At 59.5% G+C, this 24,051-nt stretch overlaps 1 protein-coding gene across 1 annotated transcript; it reads right to left on the bottom strand.

Annotated features, from left to right (window-relative positions):
* Positions 1-324: 324 nt before the first annotated feature.
* RASAL1 (RAS protein activator like 1) lies at positions 325-23,882 on the bottom strand. The gene is made up of 21 exons (XM_028147263.2): positions 23,632-23,882; positions 20,097-20,153; positions 17,941-18,054; positions 17,746-17,807; positions 16,486-16,615; positions 14,539-14,620; positions 14,320-14,451; positions 12,246-12,334; positions 11,629-11,746; positions 11,315-11,468; positions 10,920-10,984; positions 10,505-10,617; positions 8,427-8,619; positions 6,568-6,705; positions 5,866-6,010; positions 4,544-4,716; positions 3,349-3,486; positions 3,130-3,265; positions 2,329-2,449; positions 1,441-1,514; positions 325-1,181 (listed from the first exon to the last, which is right to left on the bottom strand). Exons 1-21 carry the CDS (start codon positions 23,694-23,696, stop codon positions 1,042-1,044), a joined length of 2,439 nt encoding a protein of 812 aa, XP_028003064.1. The 5' UTR covers positions 23,697-23,882; the 3' UTR covers positions 325-1,041.
* Between the last annotated feature and the right edge of the window lie 169 nt (positions 23,883-24,051).

The raw sequence follows: 24,051 nt of genomic DNA, 5'->3' as shown, positions 1-24,051 counted from the left end.
CAAGCGACCCCTGCTGGCCACACATGGGATAGCGCCGCATCCTGCTCCACCTCCCAATTCAGGTAGGTTCCGTTTCTGTCCCGCCCTATACAGCAGTCACACAAAACCAGAGTCCTTGGAGACCCTACCAGGTCTGCCCGTTGGGTGTTTCCAAACATTTTATCCTCTGGGATTCATTCTTAAACAGACTCTCACCCCAAACTCTAATAGGTAAAATTGCCCAGCCCCGTGATCCTCAAATCCCATGATCATTCAGGTCACCTGAGGAACTTGTTAAGAATCCTGACTCCTCCCACCCACCCTCCTTCAGATTGTGATGCAGTAGATCCCGGTGCAGCCCAGGGAGCTGCATTTCTAGCAGACACCCCGGGGGGAGGGGAGACTTTGGGCCACAGTCTGAGAAACTCCTCCCTGGTTCCGGAGCTATTTCTAAGTCACTCCCTCCTCGTTGTATACAGGGTGAACTGAGGCTCAAAGAGGGGCAAGGAGCCTGGCTGAAGGTGTCCCAGACTCCAAGGGTCTGTCTGGGCCTTGCACATTGCACACCTGATTCTGGAAGCTTGTGGTTAGGACCGTCCGCCCAGGGCACGGCTCAGAAGGATCAGTGAGGTTACAGTGATTGGCAGACGTGAAAACAGGAAGGGCTGAGCCCGTTTAGTGCTTGCCTGGGGCAACAAGGCCACATGGGCATCAGGGATTCAGGTACAGCTGTATCCAGCAGCCTCATGGGGGTGGGTAGAGGCCAGTCCCGTGAAGCAGAGACCTCAGGCTGAGCCAACTGAGTCAGGTTCCTTATCCCAGCCACTCCAGTCTGCCTCAACCCGGAGAGTGAGACTCGTTGGGGGTGAGGCTGGCCCCCTGCCTCCAGGCGCCAGGTTTTGGGCTTAGGGCACGTGGGACTAGGAGGTCTCCGGAAGCCTCCAAGCCTCAGCATCGACAAAGAAGGTGCAGGACAGCCACAAGGAGACCCCAGGGCCAGGGTGTGCCGAGACGGACCCAGTGGCTCCTCATTCTTCCTCCCAGGCTGGCTGTGGCGTTTCCTCAGGGCCCGCGGAGACCAGGGACCGCCTTCCTCTGCTCCTGCTGCTGGAACTCCTCGTGGGCTCGATCCAGGTCCTCCAGCACCTCCAGCAGGCGGGCAGCTGCCTCTCTCTGCCCGGCCAGGGCATCGGGACAGGCCCCTGGGAGGGAGACAAGGGGGGGGGGGCAGGGGCTTAGCTAGGGCTGGACAGGCTGCCAGAACCCACACCCCGTGGCTTTCTCAGGCTCCAGATTTGCCTTGTGCCGTGAGAATCCTTAAAGGTACTAGAACCCACACACACAGCCGTGGGCCTGCTGGTGGATACCGGAGAGTGGCTTGGAGGTCTCAGGGTTTACGTGCCGGTTGTGGGAGGTGTCAGAGCGCGCAAAGCAAAGGGACCGCCGTAACTTAACCCTTACCTTCCATGGCACCGGAGTCCTCCCTGTCTGCCTCCGGACTCGAATCCGTGTTGAAATCCTCCAGGAATTTCATCCTAGAAATTGAGAGGGAGAAAGACAAGGCTGGTCCCTGCCTCTGGGATTCTCTGCTGGTTGCAGGAGACATTCAGGTTCTCACTAACCAGCACCACCCACATCCTCATCACAGCCAATGTCTGTAGAGTCCCAGACACTATTCTCGGCCCTTCGCATGGGTTAACTTATTCAGTTATCACAAAAAAGGACCTGAGGTAGGTGCGTACTATTACCTCCATTTACTGATGATCACCAAGACACAGAGAGGTGACGTAACCTGCCTAAGGCTGCACAGCATCACAATAGTTACCATTCATCGAAAGCTACCTATGTGGCCGGAGCCTACACAGGGCTCTACTGTGTTAGCTCATTTGATCCCCAGGACAACCCCATGAGGTGGGGACTATTACTAACCCTAGTTTCCAAAAGAGGAAACTGAGGTCCAGAGAAGGTAAGCAACTTGCCCAAGACCACACAGCCAGCACGTGGCCAGGCCAGGATCTGAACCCGCACAGGCCAGCTTCAGAACCCACTCTGTAATGAGTTAGAACAAATCTCTGTCGCTGGGTAACAATGACCCTGCGGCCAGGAAGGGGGAGGGGCACAGCCAAGGTCTGGGCCAGTGTCTCTGGAGCCCCAGGTATTAGAAGATGCTAAGATCCAGGGATTAGGGTCCACCTGAGGGTGCTTCCCACCCTCACCTTGAGCTTGCCCCACCCCCCGCCCCACCCTCAGCGGATACGCATGGAAAGAATGACTAGTTGAGTAGGGGAGGCCTCCGTGGGCAGCTGGCCCAGCTGGTCATGGGGGTGAAGTGGGATGGGGGGCACCCACCTGAGCTGGTCCCGCCCCAGGAGCAGCTGCCGATACACCATCTGGGTCTCAGCATCGGGATCCAGGGGGTCGCTCCAGTCTCCCAGGGTGACGGCCGAGTGTGTGTGGCTGCAACCAGCAGCTGAGGGGACACGGCATGACCCATAACCCCTCTCGTCCCCCCCCATCCCCAGGAGCCCCCAAGGCAGGATGTCGCCAAGCCCTGCCCCTTCTGCCTCTACTTCAGGCCCTGCGGCCTCCACCCTCGCCCAGCAGAGCAGTGGCCTCCCCTCTCTCCAGCCTCCCCCAGTCTAGGCGCCAGCCACACGGGGCCCTTCTAACCCTGCTGCCCTCTCTGCCTCCGGTCCAGGCCTTTGCTCCCGTTTGCTCGCCGGCAACACCCTCCCTTACCCCATCCCCGAACCCAGCTTCGCTGCTCCACTCCTACTCTCTGAAGGTCACATCGAAGCAGCGCCTCCTCCAGAACGCCCTCCTTGATCTCCTCCTACCCATTCTCTGGAGTCCCAAAAGCCTCATCTTGGCACTTAGGAAGCTGTATTACAAGTGTCTGGTTATTCGCTTGTCTTCCTTGAGAGCAGGCCTGACGCCTGTCTGTGGACCACTCGATGCCTGGTGCGTAGTGGGTGCTTTACAGGATAACACCCCACATTGAATCCTCACAAAACTGTTATAACCGCATCCCACACTTCAGGAGCCTGAGGCATAGAGAGGTTAAGTAACTGGCTCAGTGTTGCTCTGCGAGCCCAGACAGCTGATTGGCAGGTGGGGAGGGCGGGGCCTGCGTCCGCCCTGCCCCCTCACCTGAGAGCTCGGCCTGGAGGCAGCAGGTCCAGCGCGCGCTGCGGAAGGCACCGGGGTGGCAGGTGGCCAGCTTGTCCGGGTTGGGGGCGCTGGCCTTGCGCAGGGCTGACAGCCATTGGTTGAGGTCGTTCACATTCTGCAGGGAGTGGGTGGGGGTCAGGGGTGAGGTGGGACTCAGGGGACGCCCTGCGCCCCCCCAGCCCGGCGGCGGCGCCTCACTTTGCACTGGAGGTAGGTGGTGTGCAGCGTCCCCGAGCCGTCCTGCGTCACCACCTGCATCACGTGCGGCAGCTGGAAGGCGCCCTCGTCCACACGCTCCACGGCGCGGATGTGCGACACGGGAATGGAGGAGCGCATCTGGGAGACAGGGTTGTCGCGGGGTGGGCTGGGAGCTGAGGGGGGCGAGGGGGGGCGGGGACAGCTTTCCTCTGGGTGTGTGCACCACGTGGTGTCCCCGGAGGTGGGAGGGGGACATTCAGCCTCGTGTATCTGATCGGTGCGCATCCCCGCTCAGCTGTCCCATGACTTCCCGGTCGTGCCCTGCGCTCTAATTCAGTGACAACTTCCCTGGGCATCAGTTTCCACCATCACCACCACCATCCTCCTCCTCACCCTGACGTGGCACTTGGGATGTTTGGTCATCCCAACACATTCCCGCGGCTGGGTCCGTTATTCTCCCCAATTTGCAGATGAGGAAACTGAGGCGCAAGAGGTCATTCACCCTGTGGAGCCAGAACTGGCTCCCAGGGAGTTGAACTCTAGAATCTACGCTCTGCTGACCAAGTAGAGACACCAAGTTGGCCCCTCTCCACCGTTAGCTGCTATTTATGTTGCGCACACAGAAGTGGGCGGACCCAGTGTGTGAGTCTGTTTGTGCTGGAGTTGAATGGCAGCCCGGTGAGGACAGGGATTCTGTCTTGTTTGCTGCTGTGTGCCCTGTCCGTACCTAGCGCGCTGCCCCGTGCACAGTAGGAACTCAATAAACGTTTAACGAATGAATGAGAGTGAACGGGGGCCTGGCTGTGTGTGCCCAGCAGCCGGGCACGGACCTCTCCGTGAGCAGATCCGATGTGACGTGAGTGTCCGTGGTCCGTGGGCAGAGACCCGGCTGGGAACAGCTGAGGGTGCTGAAGCATCGGCACCGTGTGTGTCCACATCGGGGAGGGGACGTCTGGGCAGAGTGCACACTCTGGAGGGCGTTTGCTGGGGAGTGTGTGTCGGTGCACGCCTGAGCCCTCACACCTGGGCCCAAGGGTGTGAGCAGAGCCTGGCCTGAGAATCTGAATTTGCCAGGTTGCTATGGGGCCTGGGGCAAGTCTTTGCCCATCCTGGGCCTCAGTGTCCCCTCGGGTGCAAAGGCCGCTCTGTGAGGGGCCCCCACGGGAGGCGCCTCCATGGTGGACTGCAGGCCCACCTGGCACTCAGGACTCTTGGAGTAGGAGAGGGTCTCCCCACTGAGCCAGAAGTAGCGCTTCTTGAAGGCAAAGCGTGTGGCCAGACTGGCGGGCTCCTCCTTGCGCTTCAGCAGGTAGCCTTCCCGGACGGTCACGGAGGGCGGGACCAGGGCCCTGGCTGGGCCCTCGGCCTCTGGGAAAAGGGGAGGGGGACAGTGAGCCTTCCCATCCAGGCTCCGCGTGGCCAGGGCCTCATGGATGAGCATGATTCTCTGTTCCCGCAGAGGCAGGAGGAGGAGTCCACTCCCTCCATAGGGACGGGGTGTCACTGGTGGCTGGGCACGGAGCACACGCTTGGCCTTGGTTCCTCTCTACCTGTGGGACCTGCAGGCAGGGTCGCAGGCAGCCAGCAGGGGGAGCCATGCCGTGCGGAGTCAGTCCAGGGAGTGAGTGCCTGAGATCCAGCCACTCCCTGGGAGCCCAGCACAAGCTCCTCCCCAGCACCACAGGGACCCCTCCAGCCATACCCCGGCTCCACGTTTCCACAGGTTGCTCCTATGTGACTTGGACCCAACTCTCTCTCGTGACCTGGGCCCCACATTGTGATATGGACTCAACCCCAACTCTGCTTAAAACTGCCCTGCGGCTCCATTTCACTCCAAGTCAAAGCCAGAATCCTTCCCACTGCCTACAAAGCCCCACACAACCTGGCCCCTCACCCCTCCTTCGCTCCCCCTGCCCCCCACCCCATTCACTCTTCTCCACTGGCCTCCTCACTGCTACTCTCCGCCCCCACCTCAGGGCCTTTGCACATGCTGTTCCCGGCCTGGAACTCTTCCCCAGGATCCTCATGGCTTGCTCTACGTCCTCTTTCAGGGTTTCACTTTTGCTCTAGCGAGACTACTTCTGGCCACCCCCACCCCAACATTCCCTTCCCTCCTTTACTGTTTCTCCTTGGCCCTTGTCACTGCCTAACGCACCATGATTTGCTGAGTCCTCTTATTTACAGCCTGTTGTCTCCACTGGAATAAAACTTCCACGACAGCAGGACTTTCTTCTGTCTTGCTCACTGCTGTTTCCCCAGCTCATGGGACAGTGCCTATTACATAGTAGGCACTTAACAGATGTTTGTCGATTGCGTGAACACCATGCCACAATCCCCACCTACATCTCCACATCGGCTGGAATGGCACAGTAGGTGCCAGGAAATGTTAGTTGACTGACTAGCTGACGCACAGGTCCACAGGCTCCGTGCTAGGGGTGGGGGAGGGGTAGAGGGAGGGCAGGTCCCAAGGGTCTAGGGGAGTGACAAGCCAGACGTGGCAGGGCCACCGGAACTCACCCTCCTCCCCATCCACGTCCACCAGCTGGTCCAGGAAGTCTCTCACACGTAAGATACTCTGCAGCAGGAAGGGGTGCAGGGGGGCCATCCACAGCTCCTTGCCCTGGCCCAGCTGCTGGCCCAGGTTTCCGATGCTCTGCACAGCCTGGAGCAAAGAAGCAGGGGATTCCAGGGTCAAGGTCACTGCAGGGGCGGAGCCCTCTGTAGACCCAGAACAGAGTCCCAGAGTCCTGGCTCCCACATCAGTATTCAAAGAAGAAGTCTCATAGCAGCACCTGCTCTGGGCAATATCTGTCCCTCCTTGTGGACAGACATGCACCCCCAGAGCCCTTATTATTCTGTTCCCTCCTGAGCCCAGGTCCCCATACCCAGGATTGCCTGATCCTATCATGCATTATCTGGAGCCCATCAGAACCTCAACATGTGGCCACTTGGCCAAGGATGGTCTAATTCATACTAAGGTGTAAAGGACTACTAGCCTGCTTCCCACTTTCCTCCTGGAAGAGCAGGTCTTTGTTTCCAAAGAGGAAATTAGAGAGTGTAATGGTTGCCTTCCCCCTCGGGATGAGAGCTAATGGTGGCGTTTCAGTCGGGTGTTTCTGGGTCTCATTTGGGTCTCCTGCAGGCCTGGCCTCCCCGCTCTGTTCCCACCATGCTTCCCCTCACTCAGCGCCCCCAGGACGGGGCCTCCAGTGCCGGCACCTTGGCAAGCAGCAGCAGTGAGCGGCCGGTCTGGGGGTCTGCGTGCTGGTCCCGGAGGTCAAACAACTTCGGGGTGAGGATGGCAGGTGCGAAGAATCGCAGGAAGAGAAAGCCGCTTATGGCCAGGTACTTGACGTCCTGCCGAGAAACGCAGCAGGTGAGAGCCCCCCTGCCCCGAGACCCATCCCCTCCCCTGTGGAAACTGAGGAAGTGAAATGGGAGATGGGTCAGAAGGCCATCGTGGTCTGCCCAGGAGGCTTCTCCGTTGGGGCCTCAGTGTTTCCCTCTGGAAAATGAAGTAATAATACCAATTCTGCACAAGCAGATGTAGCCAGACATCCTGAGTCCGCTAAGGTCGCTGTCCTATGAAGGGAGCATTGTCATTATTCCCATGTTACAGGTGAGGAAGCAGAAGCTCAGAGAGGTCAACTGACTTGCCCAAGGTCACACAGCTGATGAGCAAAGGAGGCAGGATTCAATCTCAGATCTATGACTTGTGATAGTGAATAGCAACAGGCCAGACACGTCTCCATACGTTTGTTTATTTAATACGCACCCAGGTGGCATTTCACCCCCATTTTATGGAGGAGGCAACTGAAGCCCAGAGAGGGAAGGCGACTTGCCCAAGGCCTCACAGCAGTAGGTGGCAGAACCGAGTCTGAGCCCAGGCAGGATCTGAACTCCCAGCTCTCCACCACACTCTCTTGCATTCAACACTAGCTACTGCGGAGCGCTCACTTAGTCAGGAACTGAGCCCAAACTATCACATTTAATCTTCAAACATCCCATGGGGTAGACACTATTCTCTCCTTTTTCTAGATGAGGAAACTGAGGCTCCAGAGCCTGTCCCATGGGCACCCGCAGCCCCAGCCTCTGCCCTGTACAAACTGTAAAGCATGGCCTGTCCATGTGAACCCTGGGCCTGCCCCCCCCCCCACCCCGCAGGTGTGGCTGGTTCCCCCAGCACAGCAGAGGGTGTGTCTCCATCTGGGTGCATCTGGCGCCCCCCAAGCCACTCCCCACTTGCCTCTCCTACTCGGGCTATATTTAGCCTGAGAGTGTTCCGGAGCTTATTTAGGGGCTGTGTTCACACAGGAGACAATGCCCTCCCTGGTGGGTGCCAACTCCCTGGCCACAGTGAGCCCCGCCAGGGGCTGGGGACCTGGAGCTGCCCCTCCCTCCCTCCTCTGGAACCCTGAACCGCCCCCAAGGGTAATTTTAGCCTTCGGCATCAGCACGTGACTTCCTCCTTTTTGAGAAGGAGGAACAGGTGTCAGGGAGGCAGGGCAAGGGGCTCCCCTGACCCCATCCAGACTTGTGGGCCGGAAAAAGTCCCTGCTCCCTGCCCAAGGCCTTTCCCCCTGTGGGGGTGAGAACGGGGGACACTTGGGTGTCACTGATATTGGCTCCACCCGCAAGGGTCAGACTGTCTGGGGAGCCCAGTAGGCACCTCCCTCCCTCCCGCCTCCCTGCCTGTGTCCCACTTAGCACCTCTGCCGGCAGCCCAGGCGAGAGCCCGGCAAAGTGGGGCGTAAAGCAAGCCGCGTCCCAGTTTGGAGGCCACTCCTCAGCCGGGACTGAGCGAGAGAAAGCAGACACCCCAGCTGGGAGTCTGGAGGCCAAGGCTCTTTACCCCTCTGGGCCTCAATTTCCCCATCCGTAAACAGGAAGTGGGGAGCGATGTGGCATAAGTCAAGAGCTCTGAGCCCAGGCTCCAGGGATGGGCCACAGAGTACTCTAGCGTGGCAGCCCGGTGTCTGCCTGCCTGCCTCTGCCCTGCCTCTCCACGGGACCCTGGACAAGCTACTGCCCTCCCAGCCTCAGTCTCCCCATCCGCCCAATGGGAGCGCCCGGCCCACCTTGTGCTCGTCCTGTGGGAAGCGCTCCTCCACGCGCCGGTGCAGCTGCTTGAAGGCGAGGCGCATGGCAGGCGGGCAGCGCCCCACGGAGCCCACGATGGCATCCACGATAGGCCCCAGGTAGCCCATCAGCAGCGCCAGGCTGGCCTCCCGCACATGCTCCTCTGAGGCCGTGCCCTTGAAGGAGAGCCTCCTGGGGGAGCAAACGGAGTGACTGTCTCAGAGCCCAGCCCCTGCCCACCCTCCAGCGGCCCCCACTGAGCTCAGACAGCGCCCACCTTCCCACCCCCCACCTCCGCAACCTCCCCTCCTACCATTCCCAAGGCTCCTGGCTGCTGCGTAATTCTTGTCTGGAGCTCATTCTTGTCTGGAGCCTTCGTACGTGCTGTTCCCTCTGCCTGGGACATTCTTGTCCCCACATTCAGCTTAGATGTCACCTCCTCAAAGAGGCCACCCCTCCCCCATCGCACATCATCCCAGACCCTGAAAATGCATTTCAGCCTGGACACGCCAGACACACGCTTCCACCCCAGGGCCTTTGCACTTGCTGTTCCCCCTGCCTGCACATGACTTTCTCCCGCCCCTCCTTCAAGTGTTTGCTTAAATGTCCCCTTCTCTGTGAGGCTGCAGCCACCCCTATGGAACCCCGCAAGCCCCTCCCCTGCTCCCGGCACTTCCCTCGACCCTCCCCAGCTTCATTTTCCTCCATAACACTGATCATTTGCAGGAAGCTTCTTCTTTAGTTTATGATCTGTCTCCCCCAGAAGAGGGATCTGTGTCCACGTGTCCTCTGCTGTGAACTCAGTGTTCAGACCATGCCCGGCACACAGTAGGTGCTCAAGACTTGTTTTGTTGAGCGGATGAGGGAGTAGCAGTTTCCTGTCTGCAGTTATGTTGTTCCTTCCTTTCCTGTTCCCATCCAGGTGAAGGGTCTGTGTCGCCCACTCTCAGACTGTGACCTCCGCAGAAGCCAGGCTGGGGGTTCCCTGCCCCGCCCCCCTGTGTCCTGGACCCGAGGAGCCAATGCCTCTGACATTGTAGCATTTAATCCTAATGGCAACCTGATGGACTAAGTAGCCCATTTAACAGATGAGGAAACTGAGGCTCAGAGAGGTCTCCTTGCAAACGGGGCAGACTCGAGATTAGAACTCAGGACTTCCCCCTCGGGTCTGGCTACTACCCTGCACTGCCCAGGTGCTGGATGCCCTGCTGCATCCTTGCCAGGTGTGCTGGGAAACGTCTGTCTTGGGGTTTCACAGACCCACCCTGCCCTTGTGCTCAGGGCCTGGGTTCAAATCCCTGCTGTGCAACTTCTTCCCAACTGTGCAGCCCTAGGCGGGTGACCTCCCCTCTCTGAGGCTGTTTCCTCACCTGGAAAAAGGGGTCCTGGTGCCTGCCTCCAGGGTGGTCAGAAGCTGTGGGCAGCACTTGCTGGGCAGGGCCCAAAATAAAGGTAAGGCTCTCCCCTGTCCCCACCAGAGTCCCCGATGGGCTGCCCAGCAACCAGCCTCAAGGCCTGGCGGGAACACACCCGCCCACCCTGGCTGGAGTGGGGAAGGGTCCCGGAAAGAGAAGAGGAGCCCACGGAGGCGTGGAGTGATCCAGCCCCTGCCCGGCATCCTCCAATCGCGTCCAGTGCTCCCGGGCCGCCCCTGCACGCAGGGCACGCAGGCCCCGCCCCTGCACGCAGGGCCGCCCGCAATGCTAGAAATTAGAGTCCCGTGTACTTGGGGAGCATCAGTTAACGCTGGGCGGTGCGTGCAGGACTCAGTTCATCCTCACGGCCCCACAGGGCGAGGTGACTTGCACACCGGTGGTGGCAGAGCGGGGTTTGAACCCAGGGAGCTCAGATTCCGAGTCCTGCCCGGAACCACTACACCAGGCAGCGTGAGGACTGAGGTGCCGCAGGGGAGACTTTGAGGTGGGAGGCAGGGCTGCGGGGAACCGGGGACGGGGTGAGGGGGGCGGGGGAGCCGGGGAGCCGGGGAGGGGTTAGCAAGGGACACAGGCCCGGCCTGACAAGGCTCGGGGACAAGGGGGCTGTCGGGGGTCAGGGTCACCCCCTCAGCTCTGCTCACTTGGTGCGGCCCAGGTCCATCTTGCTTGGGTCCAGCTCGATGTACTTCTTCTCCTCGAAGACGCGGCTAATCACCGGCTTCAGGACCTCGTGCAGGTAGGGCATGCCCACGAGCTGGGGGCGGGAGGCACCACACGGGGTGGGGCTGAGGGCGAGGCCGGGGCGGGACCCTGAGCTGGGGGCAGGGGCACCATGCAGGGAGACGCTCAGAGCAAGGCCAAGGCATGCCCAAGGGCTGGGTGGGGGCACTACCCGGGCTGCCACTCGGGGTGAGAGGCCAGGCACCTGCCGCCAGCTCCCCAGCTCAGCTGCTCACTGCCGCCTGAAGCCAGCCAAGCTGGGGGTCCAGGTAAACCCTGGAGGGAGGGGGGCCCTTGAGGAAGCTGCTGGGCCCCAGCAGGCCTTCGCCTACTCACCTTCATGAACTGCTCCATGGACTTGGATGCCAGGGAGTTGGAACGGAAGAGGGTGTTGGGGTCGGCTGGGAGGGCAGAAGGAAGTGTTTTCTGGGATTGGGGGGAATGACCCACCTCACCCCACCCACCCAAGGTGGAGGTCAGGATGCTTCCAGCCTCAGGGATTGAGGAGCCCCCAACCTCAGCTCTGTTCACAGTACGGAGGCCCAGGGTGGTTAAGCAATCAGCCTGCGGTCACACAGCTCAAGAGTAACAAAACCACACACACACACACACACACACACACACACACAGGAGCCCTGTCCTCTGCTTGAGCACCCCTCTGAGTCCCCCAGAGACCCTCTGCAGACTCATCCTTGGGGGCGTGCTGTCCGGGGGTCCTGTGGGCAACTCACTGGTCCGCGCCAACTCCCGCCGGGTGAGATAGTCCAGAAAGGGCCCGGCCAGACCCTGGCCAAGAAAGAGCTTCGCCAGCTTGGTGGCGAGGTCCTGGCGGCAGTCCCCCGAGGTCAGCTCCTCCAGCACGGCCAGGGGGCTGGAGACGTCCTCCTGGAAGGACAGGCGGCAGGCGAGCTGGCCGGGGCCTGGGACTCCGGAGCAGCTCAGACAGGTTTCCCTGAAGCAGGGTGGCCAGGGTCCGGATCCTCCCCCAGATCCTCCCCCAGCCCCTCCCCAGCCCCCCGAGTGCGTGCTTGTCTGACGCACCCACCTCTGCCGGCTGCAGCACCGACTCCATGAGCAGCTCCAGGAGTGGCCGGTAGCACCGGGAGGGCAGCACGCGGTCCTCCAGGAGGCGCACCTTCAGCCGCAGGGCACCCAGGCTCCCCCTGACCGGGTCAGAGCACACGTATGTACGGATGGAAGAATGTACGGGCCGGCGCGGAGATGGGCAGGTGAGAACACAGGTAAGGAGCATGGATGTTTGCAAAACAAGGTGAGTGTGGGTAGCTGTGAACAGGCGTGGCCAAGTCTAAAGGGGTGTGAACAGATGTTGACAGGTCTAAACAGGCCTTGACAAGCACAGACAGTGTGAACAATGTGGCTGGTATAAACCAGTGGTCAGGAATGGACAGTGTGAACAGTGGACAGGTGTGGAGGGACCCAGGGTTCTAATCACGTATCAACAGGTGTGAACTGACGTGTTCGCAGGTGGGTGGGCTAAAGGTGAGCTCGTTTGGACATGTGTAAACACAGCTGGGAGACATTCACAGGCATTTGTTAAATGAATGAACAGTGCGCCATGGTGATGGTCTGTGGGCTGACGTGGGCGCCCATGAGGACCCGCCACGAGCTGAAGATGGTACCCAGCATGGTTCCCACATTTACCCAGAATCCTCCTCCGCTCTGGGAAAGGGCAGGAGACGGAACCAGCCGTTGGGTGGGTTCTGCTGCAGGACCTTCGGGGGGAACTCCACCTGTGCGGGGACACATAGAGCTTCAGCGGAGCCCTGCCCAGCCCCGCCCAGCCCTGGGAGAAGCACTCAGACTGCCCGCCCAAGGCAGGGTGGCATAGCCTGCCAGGGGCCACGTCTTCCTCCCCCTCTGTGTCCCATCAACACAACCGCAGTGACACTCCCTCCCTGAGTCCTAAATGATGAGCCCTGCCAGGGCACTGACGCCTCCAGGGACATTTATTTGAGGAAACTGAGGCTCAGAGAGGTGGAGTGACTTGCCTAAGGTCACACAGCTGCTGGAGACAGCATGTCAGACTGGGTGTGTTTTCAGCTCTGTTCGGGGACACCATTGCATCTATCACAAAGCTTAAAGAGCCCGAAGGCCCCCGAGCCCCACCCCCTCTTTTAAATAACGTTATAGAGATATAATTGTGCCCCATACAATTCACCTATTTCAAGTGTATCACTCAAGGGCTTTTAGTATGGTCAGACTTGTGCTAACATCACTACTAACTTCAGAACATTTCCTATGAGCCCCCCAAAAGCCTGTACCCATTAACAGTTACTCCCCAGCCCCTGACAACCACTAATCTATTTTGTCTTCATAGATATATTCATCAATTCTAAACATTTCCTATAAATGAAATCACATCGCGTATGGGGTTTTTTTAGACTGGCTTCTTTCATTTAGCATGTTTTGAAGATTCATCCATGTTGTAGCATCTGTCGGTACTTTGTTCCTTTTTAAAAATATTTTTTAACTGATTTCAGAGAGGAAGGGAGAGGGATTGAGAGATAGAAATATCAATGATGAGAGAATCATTGATGGGCTGCCTCCTGCACGCCCCCTACTGGGGATGGAGCCTGCAACCCCTGGCATGTGGTCTGACCAGGAATTGAACTCTGACCTCCTGCTTCATAGGTCAAAGCTGAACCACTGAGCCACACCAGCTGGGCGGTACTTTGGTCCTTTATATGGCTCAGTGATGGGCAACCTTTTGAGCGTGGTGTGTCAAACTTCGCCAAAAAACTGAGCATAACTCGGGTAGTGTGTCACTTTGAGGAAAAAACATTATTTCGCAAATGTTTCATCCTCGGCATGCGGCCGCTGCAGAAATGGCTACGCGTGTCAGTGCTGACACGCGTGTCATAGGTTCGCCATCACTGATATGGCTGAATGCTATTCCATTGTAGGCTATAGCACCTTTGTTTATTTATTCGGCTGCTGATAGATATTTGGGTTACTTCCGCTTTGGCTATTATGAACAATGCTGCTGTGAACATTCATGTACAAGTTTTTGTGTGGACATGTGTATATTTTCATTGCTTGGGTACAGACCTAGGAGTGGAATTGCTGGGTCACGTGGTAACTCTATTTTCAACCACTTCAGGCACTGCCAGCATTGCATGACCAAGCCTCCCTCTTATTTGCTCTAATCTTGCCTCCTTTTAATAACTATCAGCCCTGCTATACCTGCACTGCTACCCAGAGGCAGGAACAATCCACCCATTGTACAGATGGGGAAACTGAGGTTCCAAGAGAAAGACCTTGACCCCAGTGCTTCCAGGAAGAGGAGGCAAAGGCTTAGATTCTGGAGTAAGAGAGGCCTGCACTCAGATCCCAGCTCTGCTATTTCCTAGTCATGTGACCGTGGGAAAGCCACTAGCCTCTCTCAGTTTCCCCAGCCCAGCCTTTTAGGGTGGCCCTGAGGGTAAATGAGGTTATGCTGGAGAAGCGCGCAGCACGGGGCCAGCACAAGGTCATGCCAGGTACTCTCACTGTAGAATCAGGATATGGGCCCACCCGTGACCTTGGCAGCTTCCTGCACCTTTGAGAGCCGCAGTCTCCCCAAATGTACAAGGGGGCAGTAGGACTCCATTTCCCTGGACCTGGTGAGGCAGCCTCCACTTCTACCCTTCTGAGCCCCAGGGGACCAGCCCATCTCCCCTTCCTCCCCCCTTGGAGGCCGTGGGGAGCCAGGGGGAGTGCTGGAGGGGGTGCTCACCATGCCCAGGAAGTCGTTCTTGCCCACCATGTCCCAGTCCCAGAGCTCCACCCGCAGGGGGGAGGGGGCACCCGGCATCTCCCGCAGCTCCAGCACCTCATCCCAGTGAGGGAAGCGAGTCTTCTTGATGGTCTGGGGGAGGAGGGGGGTGAAGAGAGAGCTGACTGGGACCCCACCACCCGATGCCCCACTCTTTCCCAGCTCCCCTCCACCACTCACCGAAGTCTCCAAGCTCTGGCTGCCCCAAAATACACGTGCGAATGGGTCCGATGTGCCGGAGATGTCTCGGGGGGCCAGGTCCCTGGGGACAGATGAGGATGGGAGTGGGGACTACAGGACCCTCAAGGACCAAAACCCAAACTGGACCTTGGAAAGTAGATTCAGGGTAGACCATTCGAGTGCCCCTGGTTTCCAAGGTGATAAACTGCTCCATGGTAGGGACCCAGCGGGGAGCACCCCTCACCATGCCCGTCCTATTGACTAACGCTGCCCTATGAGGAGGCACTAGTAATGCCCCTATTTTCCAGATGAGCAAACTGAGGCACAGAAAGCTCAGGTCCTGCATCACAACGCCCAGCAGACAAAGATGTCGTGGGGAGGGAGAAAGGAGTCCCTGGATGGGAGACCAGAGGCCAGGACCCAAAGCCTGGCTCTGTGCTTCGTTGTCTGGGCGACACAGGAATGAATAGCCACTCACCTCCCTGAGCCTCAGTTTCCTCATCTGGAAAACGCGAGTAATAACAGACCTCAGGGGGCCAAGAGTAAATGAGATGACGTGTGGAAAGGGCTCAGGATAGCAGCTGGCAGCTGGTGAGGGCTCAGATCAGTCATTCATTCAACAAACACCATGCCCACACCTGCCTAGAACCCAAGAAAAAGGATGACAGAGACCCCTGCCTCTGGTTGTCATGACAACCCAAAAGTCTCACCCCAATCAGCCTTCCCCACTCCTCCTTCCTGAGGCCCCCCAAATCTAGAGACACCCCCCGCCCAGAGGATCTTCCTCCTGCTGCTCCTCTCCCACCCATGCTCAGCATCCAAAGCCTTCTTTGGTTTCCTAGGAGCCAGCCCAGTTGCTAAGCGACAGCAATCGGTCCCTTTCCTGTTGCAAGAATCCTGCACAGCCTTGTGGCTGGGGAGGAGGCCCTGGGCGAACAGCAGATAAGGAGCCCCTGTCCCATGCTGAGTCCTTTCTCCTGTCCCCTGCCTCTCCCCCGCCCCCAACACCCCCCATGCTTCCCGCCCCCAGTACTTCATCCAGACTCCAGGGATCCCCAGCTGGGGACAGAAATCTGGAGGTGGTGGGAGAGACACAGAGAGGGCAAGAAAGGACTTAAAGTCACACAGCAAACTAGAAATTGAGATGCTCCCCAACCTTGGCAAGAATCAGTCTAAAAGGGAAGGCTGGGGGAGTAAGGTGTGGGGGGAAAAAGGCAGAAAGACAAGATGGGAGATAAGAGGGGAATGGGGGAGGGGAAGTAGTTAAGGAAGCAGAATAATGGGGGAGCTCAGAGAGAGAAAGGGGATTACAGAGTGATACGCAGGCAGGAGGAGTGAGGGCTATCCCATGAGCTGGTGCCCCTGGAGGGTCACTGTGGGGGTTGCGGGTCCTGCATCTGTCTTCCTCCCGATGTTTCCTCGGGCGCAGGGCCTCCCCTCCTCACTCGCAGCCCACATGATGTCTTCGGGGCTGACCCTCCCTCCACTCCAGGAATGGCTGTGACTCAGGCCTGACAGGTCAGTCAGTGTAACTGACTCAGAGACAGGCATGTGCCCCAGACTGAGCCAATAAGAAATGCTTCCAAAATTATTGGAAATGGTAAGAGATAGAAGTTCTTTTTCAGTTGGGGCTGCCAGGTTGTTAGGATGGCAGCTGAGGCTGCTGGGGAAAGACTTAGAATGAAGCTAACACAAAAGACAGCTGAGGAATCTGTGTCTACAGAGTCCTGATGTCACCCTTTGAGCACCTGGATCCAGCCATGCCTGAAGCTACATGTCATTCATATGAGACAGTCTGCTTACGTCCATGTGAACTGGGTGTCTACTGCTTACAGTTTGACTAATACACCTCCTCGCTCATGTCTGGCCATCCTGAGGGTCTGGCCTTTGGTTGCTGGTCCCTGCTCATTCTCAGATCGCCGCCTACACCCCACACCACGACCATACCTGGCCTTGAGCACATGGCAGCGAAGACAGCGGCCCCGCACATCTTCCAGCATCTGCACAGCCAGGTAGATCTCACCTTGCACCTCGGCATCCGGGTCCACGGGGCTCAGGTTAATCCAGCTATCGATTCCTGGAGGGCACAGGCGTTAACATTTGTTAAGCGTCTACCATGTACTCGGCGTTGTGTGTGCGATGATCTTTGTGAATTCATGTTTGTTTGATCTCATTCTGTGGGAAACCGGGCATGAGGATGCTTATCCCTGGAGAGGAGAGGTGCTTGCTCATTCTGGGCCTCTTTAGGGGTCTCGGTCTAACGGGGAAGTCTTGGGGTCAGTACCATCTGCCTTCGCCCTAGCTGCTCAAGATTTAGCCTGTTGACTGCAGATTAGATACTGGCATTGACTTTCGGGGAACTCCTTCCTTGTTCCCTCGCTGTTGCTCACCGCTCCCTGTTAAGTTTGGCTGACGATTGGGGGGTGGGAGGAGAGTACTGGGCAGTTTTCCTTCTTTACAGCAAGTCCAACAATGTATTAGGAACCGCATCTAATTCAGGAGCTCACTGTCACATAGCAGGAGGGCCCTTCTGAAGGTGTAGTGCCGGGCTGCTGGAAATGAAAGTTCCACTGCACCTCTGTCTCCACTCCAACCCCCAAGTGCAGGATGTGTCCGCTTTCTCTCGCTGGATTATTGCACCGACTCCAAATTGATCTCTCAGCTCTGCTCCCGTCCCCCTGTGCTCCAACATCCACAAAGCAGCACAGAGATCTTCTGAAAATGTCTCTAATCTCTCTTGTCAGTCTGTCCTCCTCTGATATGGCTCCGCTCTCTCCGCTGTCTTGCTCAAGGACTATCAATGGCTCCCCAGTACCTCCAAGAAAAGGCCCAGGCACCGAGGGCCATCTCCAATCAACCCCCACACAATCCTCCATCTGGCCCCGCCCACACCTGGCCCTAGAAGAGAACCCATGGAGATGGGCCTTCGCCTCTTTGCCAAAGCACCTTTAAGGCCCAACTCCTGCCCCTTCCTCCAGGAAGCCTTCTTTGACCACCTGCCCACTCCTCCTCACGCACCGTCATACCAGTGATGTTCCATATCCCGCCTCCCCCACATTTCTGTCCTGTTTGAAAACAGAAACTGAAATAATTTTCCACGGAGGGCTCTGTGCTTCTCATGACACTTGCTCTGCCCTTGCAACGCCCACTCTGGGCATGGCCACCCCTCCTCCCTCTGCCGGCTGAGGGCCGGCGCCCCTCGCCCACCTCGGGGGTCGGCAGCGATGGCCTCCCTGCTCAGCGAGATCTTGCCGATGATGTCGTCATGCCTGTGGAAAGGGGGCAGGGGAGGGTCCAGGTCAGGAAAGGGACGGACATCAAGGGTGGGTAGGAAGGTGGAGACTTTGCTTTGGGGTGTCCGCCTCCCCTCAGATGCCCAGGCTTGGGTCCCAGCACACATACCCCACCGTGTCCTCGTCCAGCACATAGAAGGCCAGATGGTGGAAATCCAGGGGCAGGTGCACCGTGTACTCCTCCCCCCAGAAGGGGCTCAGGCTCCGCCAGACAGTTGCCGTCCTGCAAAGGGGGGCACAGGGGGCTGGGGGGACTTGGGCCACACAACCCGCAGACACCTGGGCACCCAGGTGCACATGCGCGGCACACACACACACACACACACACACACACACACACTCCCACAGGGATACACTGAAATACACTCATGAGATACCACAAGGAAGCCAGAGACACAGACACACATATGCAGCCTCAGAAACTTCTAGAAATACAAATCGATGCGTTTCTACACACTGACACATGTAGACATGCACAAAGAAAACAGACACAGTCACACAAACCCACAGACACACTCACATACATACACAGCAGATACACATATAGAATCACACAAACACAGTAACCAACAACACGCATGATTCCATCCATCCATCCATCCATTCATTCACGGGGTGCCAAGGCATATGGGTTCTGGGGGAATCAGAGGAAGAGATACCAAGGCCCATGCTCCCTCCGAGCCCCCTCAGCAGCCAGGCGCACTCTCCTGAGCGCCATGGCACAGTGAGAGTCCTGTGCTGTGGTGAGTACCTGGTTGGGTCAGGGAGTGGGGGCTGGAGGGGTCCAGAAAGGCTTTCTGCAAGAGCTATTCAGGCAAAGTGGGGAGAGAGGGTGAGGACAAGCATTCCCAATGGCTAGGACAGCACGTGCAAAGGCCCTGAGGCAGGGATGAGCTTGGTACTTTTGAGGAACAGGAAGGTGCTGGTTGGAAAGGGAGGAGTGTGAGGGGCCAGGAGATAAGTCAGCAGGATCCAGAGCACTCAGTAAGCAAGGGGGAACCACAGCAGGGTCAGGGACCAAGACAAGCTCAGGCACAGGCACACACAGAGCATCTTCACCCCGACACCCCTGCAGACCCACTTCCCTTTACCCAACAGAGAACAAAGGACCTCCGTGCTCAGTGAGACACACCCAAATGTATGGCTGCAAAATCTGGCTCGTACACCTGCCACTCCCATGCTTCCTTTTGCACACTCTTCCCCAACAGAGAGCGTGAGTGTGCACACGCACCCATACATGCACCACGCTCTGCCCCCTAGCCCAGGCACCACCATCAGGTGGACACTTCTTCCCCCTAACCCTGCCTTTTCCCTGCTGGAAGCCCCTCCCCAGCCCCTGAGGTGGGATGCTCCTCCGAGCCCAGGGCGGGGGGCGGGGACAGCAGTCTGCTGCGACACAGAACATCAGCCTGTGGGTTTGTGGGTAAGGGGGCAGCGTGAGCACGGAGAGCATGAGGGAGGGGGTCAGCTGGGCGCTGTAGGCTGACCTTCCCCCATATGGGCTCCCTGCCCCCAGCTCCCAGTCCATCTGGACCGGAACCACGCCAGCGGCATCCTGAATCCTGCTGTCTCCATAGGAACCGAGGCCTCAGCCATCCACCCACCCACACCCCTCAGGCCTGCGGGGGCTGAGAGCTGTCCCTTGATCGGCCTGCGGGGGTGGGAACCAAGCATGACCCAGCCCGATGTGCCCCCTGCCCAGACTCGCTCACACATCAAATACCCTCACACCCTCGCGTGTGTTCACATTGGTGCCTGTGGACCCAAATCAGCGGGCAGTGGTGCGCACGTGTGTACAGGGCAGCCCGTGTGTGGGGGCACACATGCACACAGACCACACACTGCTACACATGGTGAGCCTGCATTCCCACAGGGACACGTACATCTGGACACCAGCCCTCCCACACCCCCACGGACACTCAGGCAGGCCCGCTGGGCGCAGGCGCGCGCACACACACCCTGTGCCCGCAGCACCCAGCAAGCAGGCCCGGAACCAGCCAGCCCAGCCAAGCGTGAGATGCCCGCCCCCGGGGAGGCCACCATGGGAGGCACAGGCTGGCAGCCGCTGAGTCAGCCCCGGGAGCCAGCAGGGACATCGTCAAGTCCAGGGGGAAGGTGCGGGCCAGCTGGGGCTGGGTGGGGAGAGGAGCTGGTGGGGCACAAAGCTGGGTGGGTTCTTGTGCCTGGACTCCCCAGGGCTAGAAGGAGCCCCTCCCCCGGCCCCTGCCCTGCTCGCCTCGCCCCAGCCCAGCCTCCACTCCTCACCTGGCCACCACCTCGTCGTCCACTTTCACTATGCAGTAGGGGTCACTGCTCCCAGACCTGCGGAAGGAGGAGGTTGAGAGGGCAGTCATGGGCGGGGACCCCAAACCACCTTCATGTCACAGGAGGGTGCCACTGAGGCCCAGAGAGGGGAGGGGACCTGCCCAGGGTCACACAGCAAGTCCAGCTACGAGGCTGGGGACCAGCAGGATGTCGTGGCCGCTCGGCCTGCCCACTGCGACCCACAGAAATAGAACACTGAGGCACCAAGCGAGGAAGTGCAGAGGCCCTGTCCCGGGAAGTCCAAAGCCAGTGCGTGCGGGGGAGTCACACCTGCTTCCCCACCTGCTGGCTGTGGGGCCCTGGCCAGCCCCGCCCCTCTGTGTCCCGCAGCGCCTCTGCCCTATGAATCAGGAAGAACATTAACATCCACCCCCCGGGGCAGAGGAACTAAGGAGCACGAGGTGCAGGCAGCCCAGGCTCCCCCAGAGCCTCGGCGATGAGCTTGGCCTCTCTGGCCTTTCATGGCAGTGGGGTCCCCTGGGCAGGGGACACACGTTGCCCAGCCGTCAGCAGGGACGGACCTCGGCAGCTCTCACTGCAGACAGACCAGGGCACCCAGACCTCACGCCTCCACCAGCCCACCTGGCAGTCAGGACCCAAGCCCAGGTCCAGAGGGCTCAGCGCACCAGCTCTTGACCAAGGCTGCCTCCAGCCCAAACGGCCCTCCCTCCATGCCCGGCCCCCACCCTCTCTCTCTGCCACCTCCTCTCAGTTCCGCTGGCCACCCATCCACAAATGCCTCAGGGATTCCAAGGAGCAGGGACGTTGGCACCGGGAGCTGGCTCCACCCCGAGGCTTGTCTGCTGGCTGAGCCCTCCCTGCGCCTCAGTCTCCTCTCGGGATTCCTCCCTGAGCCCCCTTTGCTGGGCGCTCCAGTGCCTTCATTCCTCCATCTGGGCCCCCGCCCTGCACATCTCAGACTGGGCGCTGGCCTGTGTCTCTCAGTTCCTCTCTAGGTTCTCCCCTCTGATCCCCCTTCCCTGGAGTGCCCTGGGCCTCAGTTTCCCCACCTGGCTCTCTGAATGCCCGAGGCTGGGTAACCCCCTACATCTCATTCCTCTCTCTGGGCTCTCTAGCCCTGAGCTTCTTTAAAGCAGGCTCCCGTTCCTCAGTTTCCCCAACTGCGGATGTGGGCTGGATTCTCCCCAGCAAAGGGCTGGGAGACACGCCCCCCCCCCCCCCCGTGAACCCCGCCTGACCCCCGGCCCCTCATGGGAGCCGAGCTCACACGTCAGCTGCAGGCTCTGACGCACGAGGGCCTTATCAGGCTCCTATCAGGTAGGGGCAACGGCGGGAGGGGGCTGCCGCGCCGGCCGGCCGTCTCTCCAGAGCCTGGCCTCTCCCACGGCCGCTGCCCCACCCCAGCGTGGGAAAGCAGGCCCTGCGGCCGTGGCCTGCCCAGCCTGGTGTGAGCATGGGAGCGGTCCGGCTTCATATCCCGGCTGCCAGTGACCTCGGGCAAGTGACTTTGCCACTCTGGGCCTCAGTTTCCCCATTTGTAAAATAGAAGTGCTAACAGAACCATAGGAAATGCTAAGCGCAGAACCTGGTCCCTGGTCAGCCCTCGGCGACTTACAGCTATTATTTTTATTATTTTTTTGTTGTTAATCCTCGCCCGAGGATGCTTTTCCCATTGATTTTTAGAAAGAGTGGAAGGGAGGGAGGGGGAGAGAGAGAGAAACATTGATGTGAGAGAGACACATTGACCGATTGCTTCCCCACATGTGCCCGGACTGGGGCCGGAGGTCGAACCTGCAACCCTGTGCCCTGGACCAGGAGTCAAACCCTCGACCCTTCAGTGCACAAGTCGATGCTCTAACCACTGAGCAATCAGCCAGGGCACAGCTGCTATTATCAATGACTGCAGTAACTCTAAAGTCATCCGCTGAGTCTTCCTCTTACGCCAAGTCCAGACGCCCTAACATCTGGGGAGGCTTCAGGAAGAATCCAGCCTTTTCCTTAGGGGAGGGGCGAGAGAGCACGCCCTAGCTGAGTCCCCGCGGGCGGGGAGATCCCAGCATGCTCCGAGGAGAGCGCCTGTGAAGAAGGGAGCCAACAGCCAGGGAAACTGAGGCAGGGTGGCCAGATCCCCAACTGGGGCTTAGTGACTCCCTACCCTTGCTCGAGGGCGTGGCCGTGGCCCAGGAACATGGGGAGGAGGGTGGCATGGCAGCCACGCGTGACTCAGCTCCCTCGCAGGCGGGACAGATGGCGCTCCCTCGAGGCCCTCACCAGCCTCCATCAGCCTCCAGGCCCCCACTCCTGGCTTCACTGCCCCAACACTTCGGGGGTCTCTCTTCTCGGGGCTCGGGGAGGACATCTCAGAGAGGGAGGCAGGGCTTGTCCAGGTGCCGCATTCGCACAGCGAGCCCTCGGCCTCCGTGGGTTGCAGGGCGGTGCTGATTGGGGGTGGCTGGGGAGGATGGAGGAGCTCTAAGCAGCGCCCCCCTTGACACGCCGCAGTGTCGGGGAGGGGGCAGGTGGTGGAATCCAAGGCAGGGTACTCCTCCTGCTGGGGGCCTGCAGCTGGGGGAGGCGGGCAGAGCGAAGGCTCAGCACCCAGGCTCCTGCTCACCTTGGCCGCGGGGTAAGTCCTAGCTGGCCCTCCACCCTCCCAGCTGCACAGGGCTGGGGACCCTGGCCAGGGCTCCCATTGCACAGATGGGAGATGGAGACCCAGAGAGAACCAGGTTCAAGGTCAAGCAGCCCAAGTCCTGCCAAGGATCACAGACCTACTCCTGGTGCTGACACCCTCAGAACCCTCTCCGGGCTCCAGGCCAAGCAGGAGGGGGACCCCTCCCACCATTCTGCTGATCCGGCAACTGCTGACTCAGCCCCAGGGAAGCCCAGCCAAGGACTGGTACTAGGGGGCCCAAGGGTTCTCCAGACCCATCACACCTGGTGGGGAGGGGGATGCTGGGGGCGGGGGGGTTAGCTCCTCAAGCCGCTCAACATGCAGGGAGGGCCCACACTTGCTGGGAGCTACTGGCTGGGGAGCCGGGGGCTCTGGGTCAAAGCACCCCAGTTTTCCCCCAAGGCTGGCGGGCTGGCCATCTGGTGACACTCTGCAAATCTAAACCCCAGATGCACACAGAGGAATGCTGGGCCACCTGGATCCCCCGTCTTTTGTTGATAGGAGCTCACCCAAGCCTGGAGCGACACCTGCCCATCCCCATCCCCATCCCCAGCTGCGACAGAATCCGTCCCTCCAATCTCCGGCTGACGCTCTGTAAGACCCTTTAGTACATCCCAGGATCAAAGACATCCACCCTTGGGGGGCAGGGCGGGCACGTGGGCACGGGGCAGCGATGGGCATGGGGCCTCTCCCCCCATGAAGGTGTATCTGCCTCAATACAGGGTCTTAGCGTCTTAGACAGGAACCCGTGCCTAGTTCACCGACCCTCCCTGGCACGCGGAACGGGCGACCCCCACCCCATCCCGTGCCCCGTACGCCCCTCGCTCCGGGAGTACTCACACGTCCTTGGCGGGCAGCGCCCGGCCCTCCACCACGCGGACATTCAGGGAGCTGATCTTGGCCATGGCGCCCAACCCCAAACTTTCAGGGCGGGAGGGCGCCCAGGTTCCGAGGCTGGACCGCGGGGAAGGGGGTTGGCAGAGAAAAGAATCTACATGTCACCAGCTGCAAGCCTGGCGCCCTGTCCCGGGGTCCCAGCGCCACCTGTCCGAGACGCGGGTAGCTGGGCGCGAGGTTTTCGGAGGAGGAGAAAGGATCGGTGTCCTCGGAGGGGGCGCCCTCCCCCCTCCCCCGCGGACTCTACAGGTAGGATCCGCGTGCGGAGCAGGTAGAGCGCGCAGGGAGCGCCGCCGGCTTTTGCCTCCTCGTCTGGAGCTCCCGGTGGGCGGGCAGGGCGGAAGGGGGCGGCCCCGGGCCCTC

Source organism: Eptesicus fuscus, chromosome 23 (genome assembly GCF_027574615.1).
Source record: "Eptesicus fuscus isolate TK198812 chromosome 23, DD_ASM_mEF_20220401, whole genome shotgun sequence".
NCBI lineage: Eukaryota > Metazoa > Chordata > Mammalia > Chiroptera > Vespertilionidae > Eptesicus > Eptesicus fuscus.
Note: the sequence above shows the minus strand (reverse complement) of the source record. Positions and strands in the feature narration are given on the sequence as shown.

Coding starts and splice junctions, on each gene's coding strand:
- RASAL1 (XM_028147263.2), bottom strand. CDS start 23,696: ATGGCCAAGATCAGCTCCCTGAATGTCCGCGTGGTGGAGGGCCGGGCG. Junction 11,469..11,628: donor CGGTGCTGCAGCCGGCAGAG/GTGGGTGCGTCA, acceptor CTGTCCTTCCAG/GAGGACGTCTCCAGCCCCCT. Junction 8,620..10,504: donor ATGGACCTGGGCCGCACCAA/GTGAGCAGAGCT, acceptor TTGCTCCCCCAG/GAGGCTCTCCTTCAAGGGCA.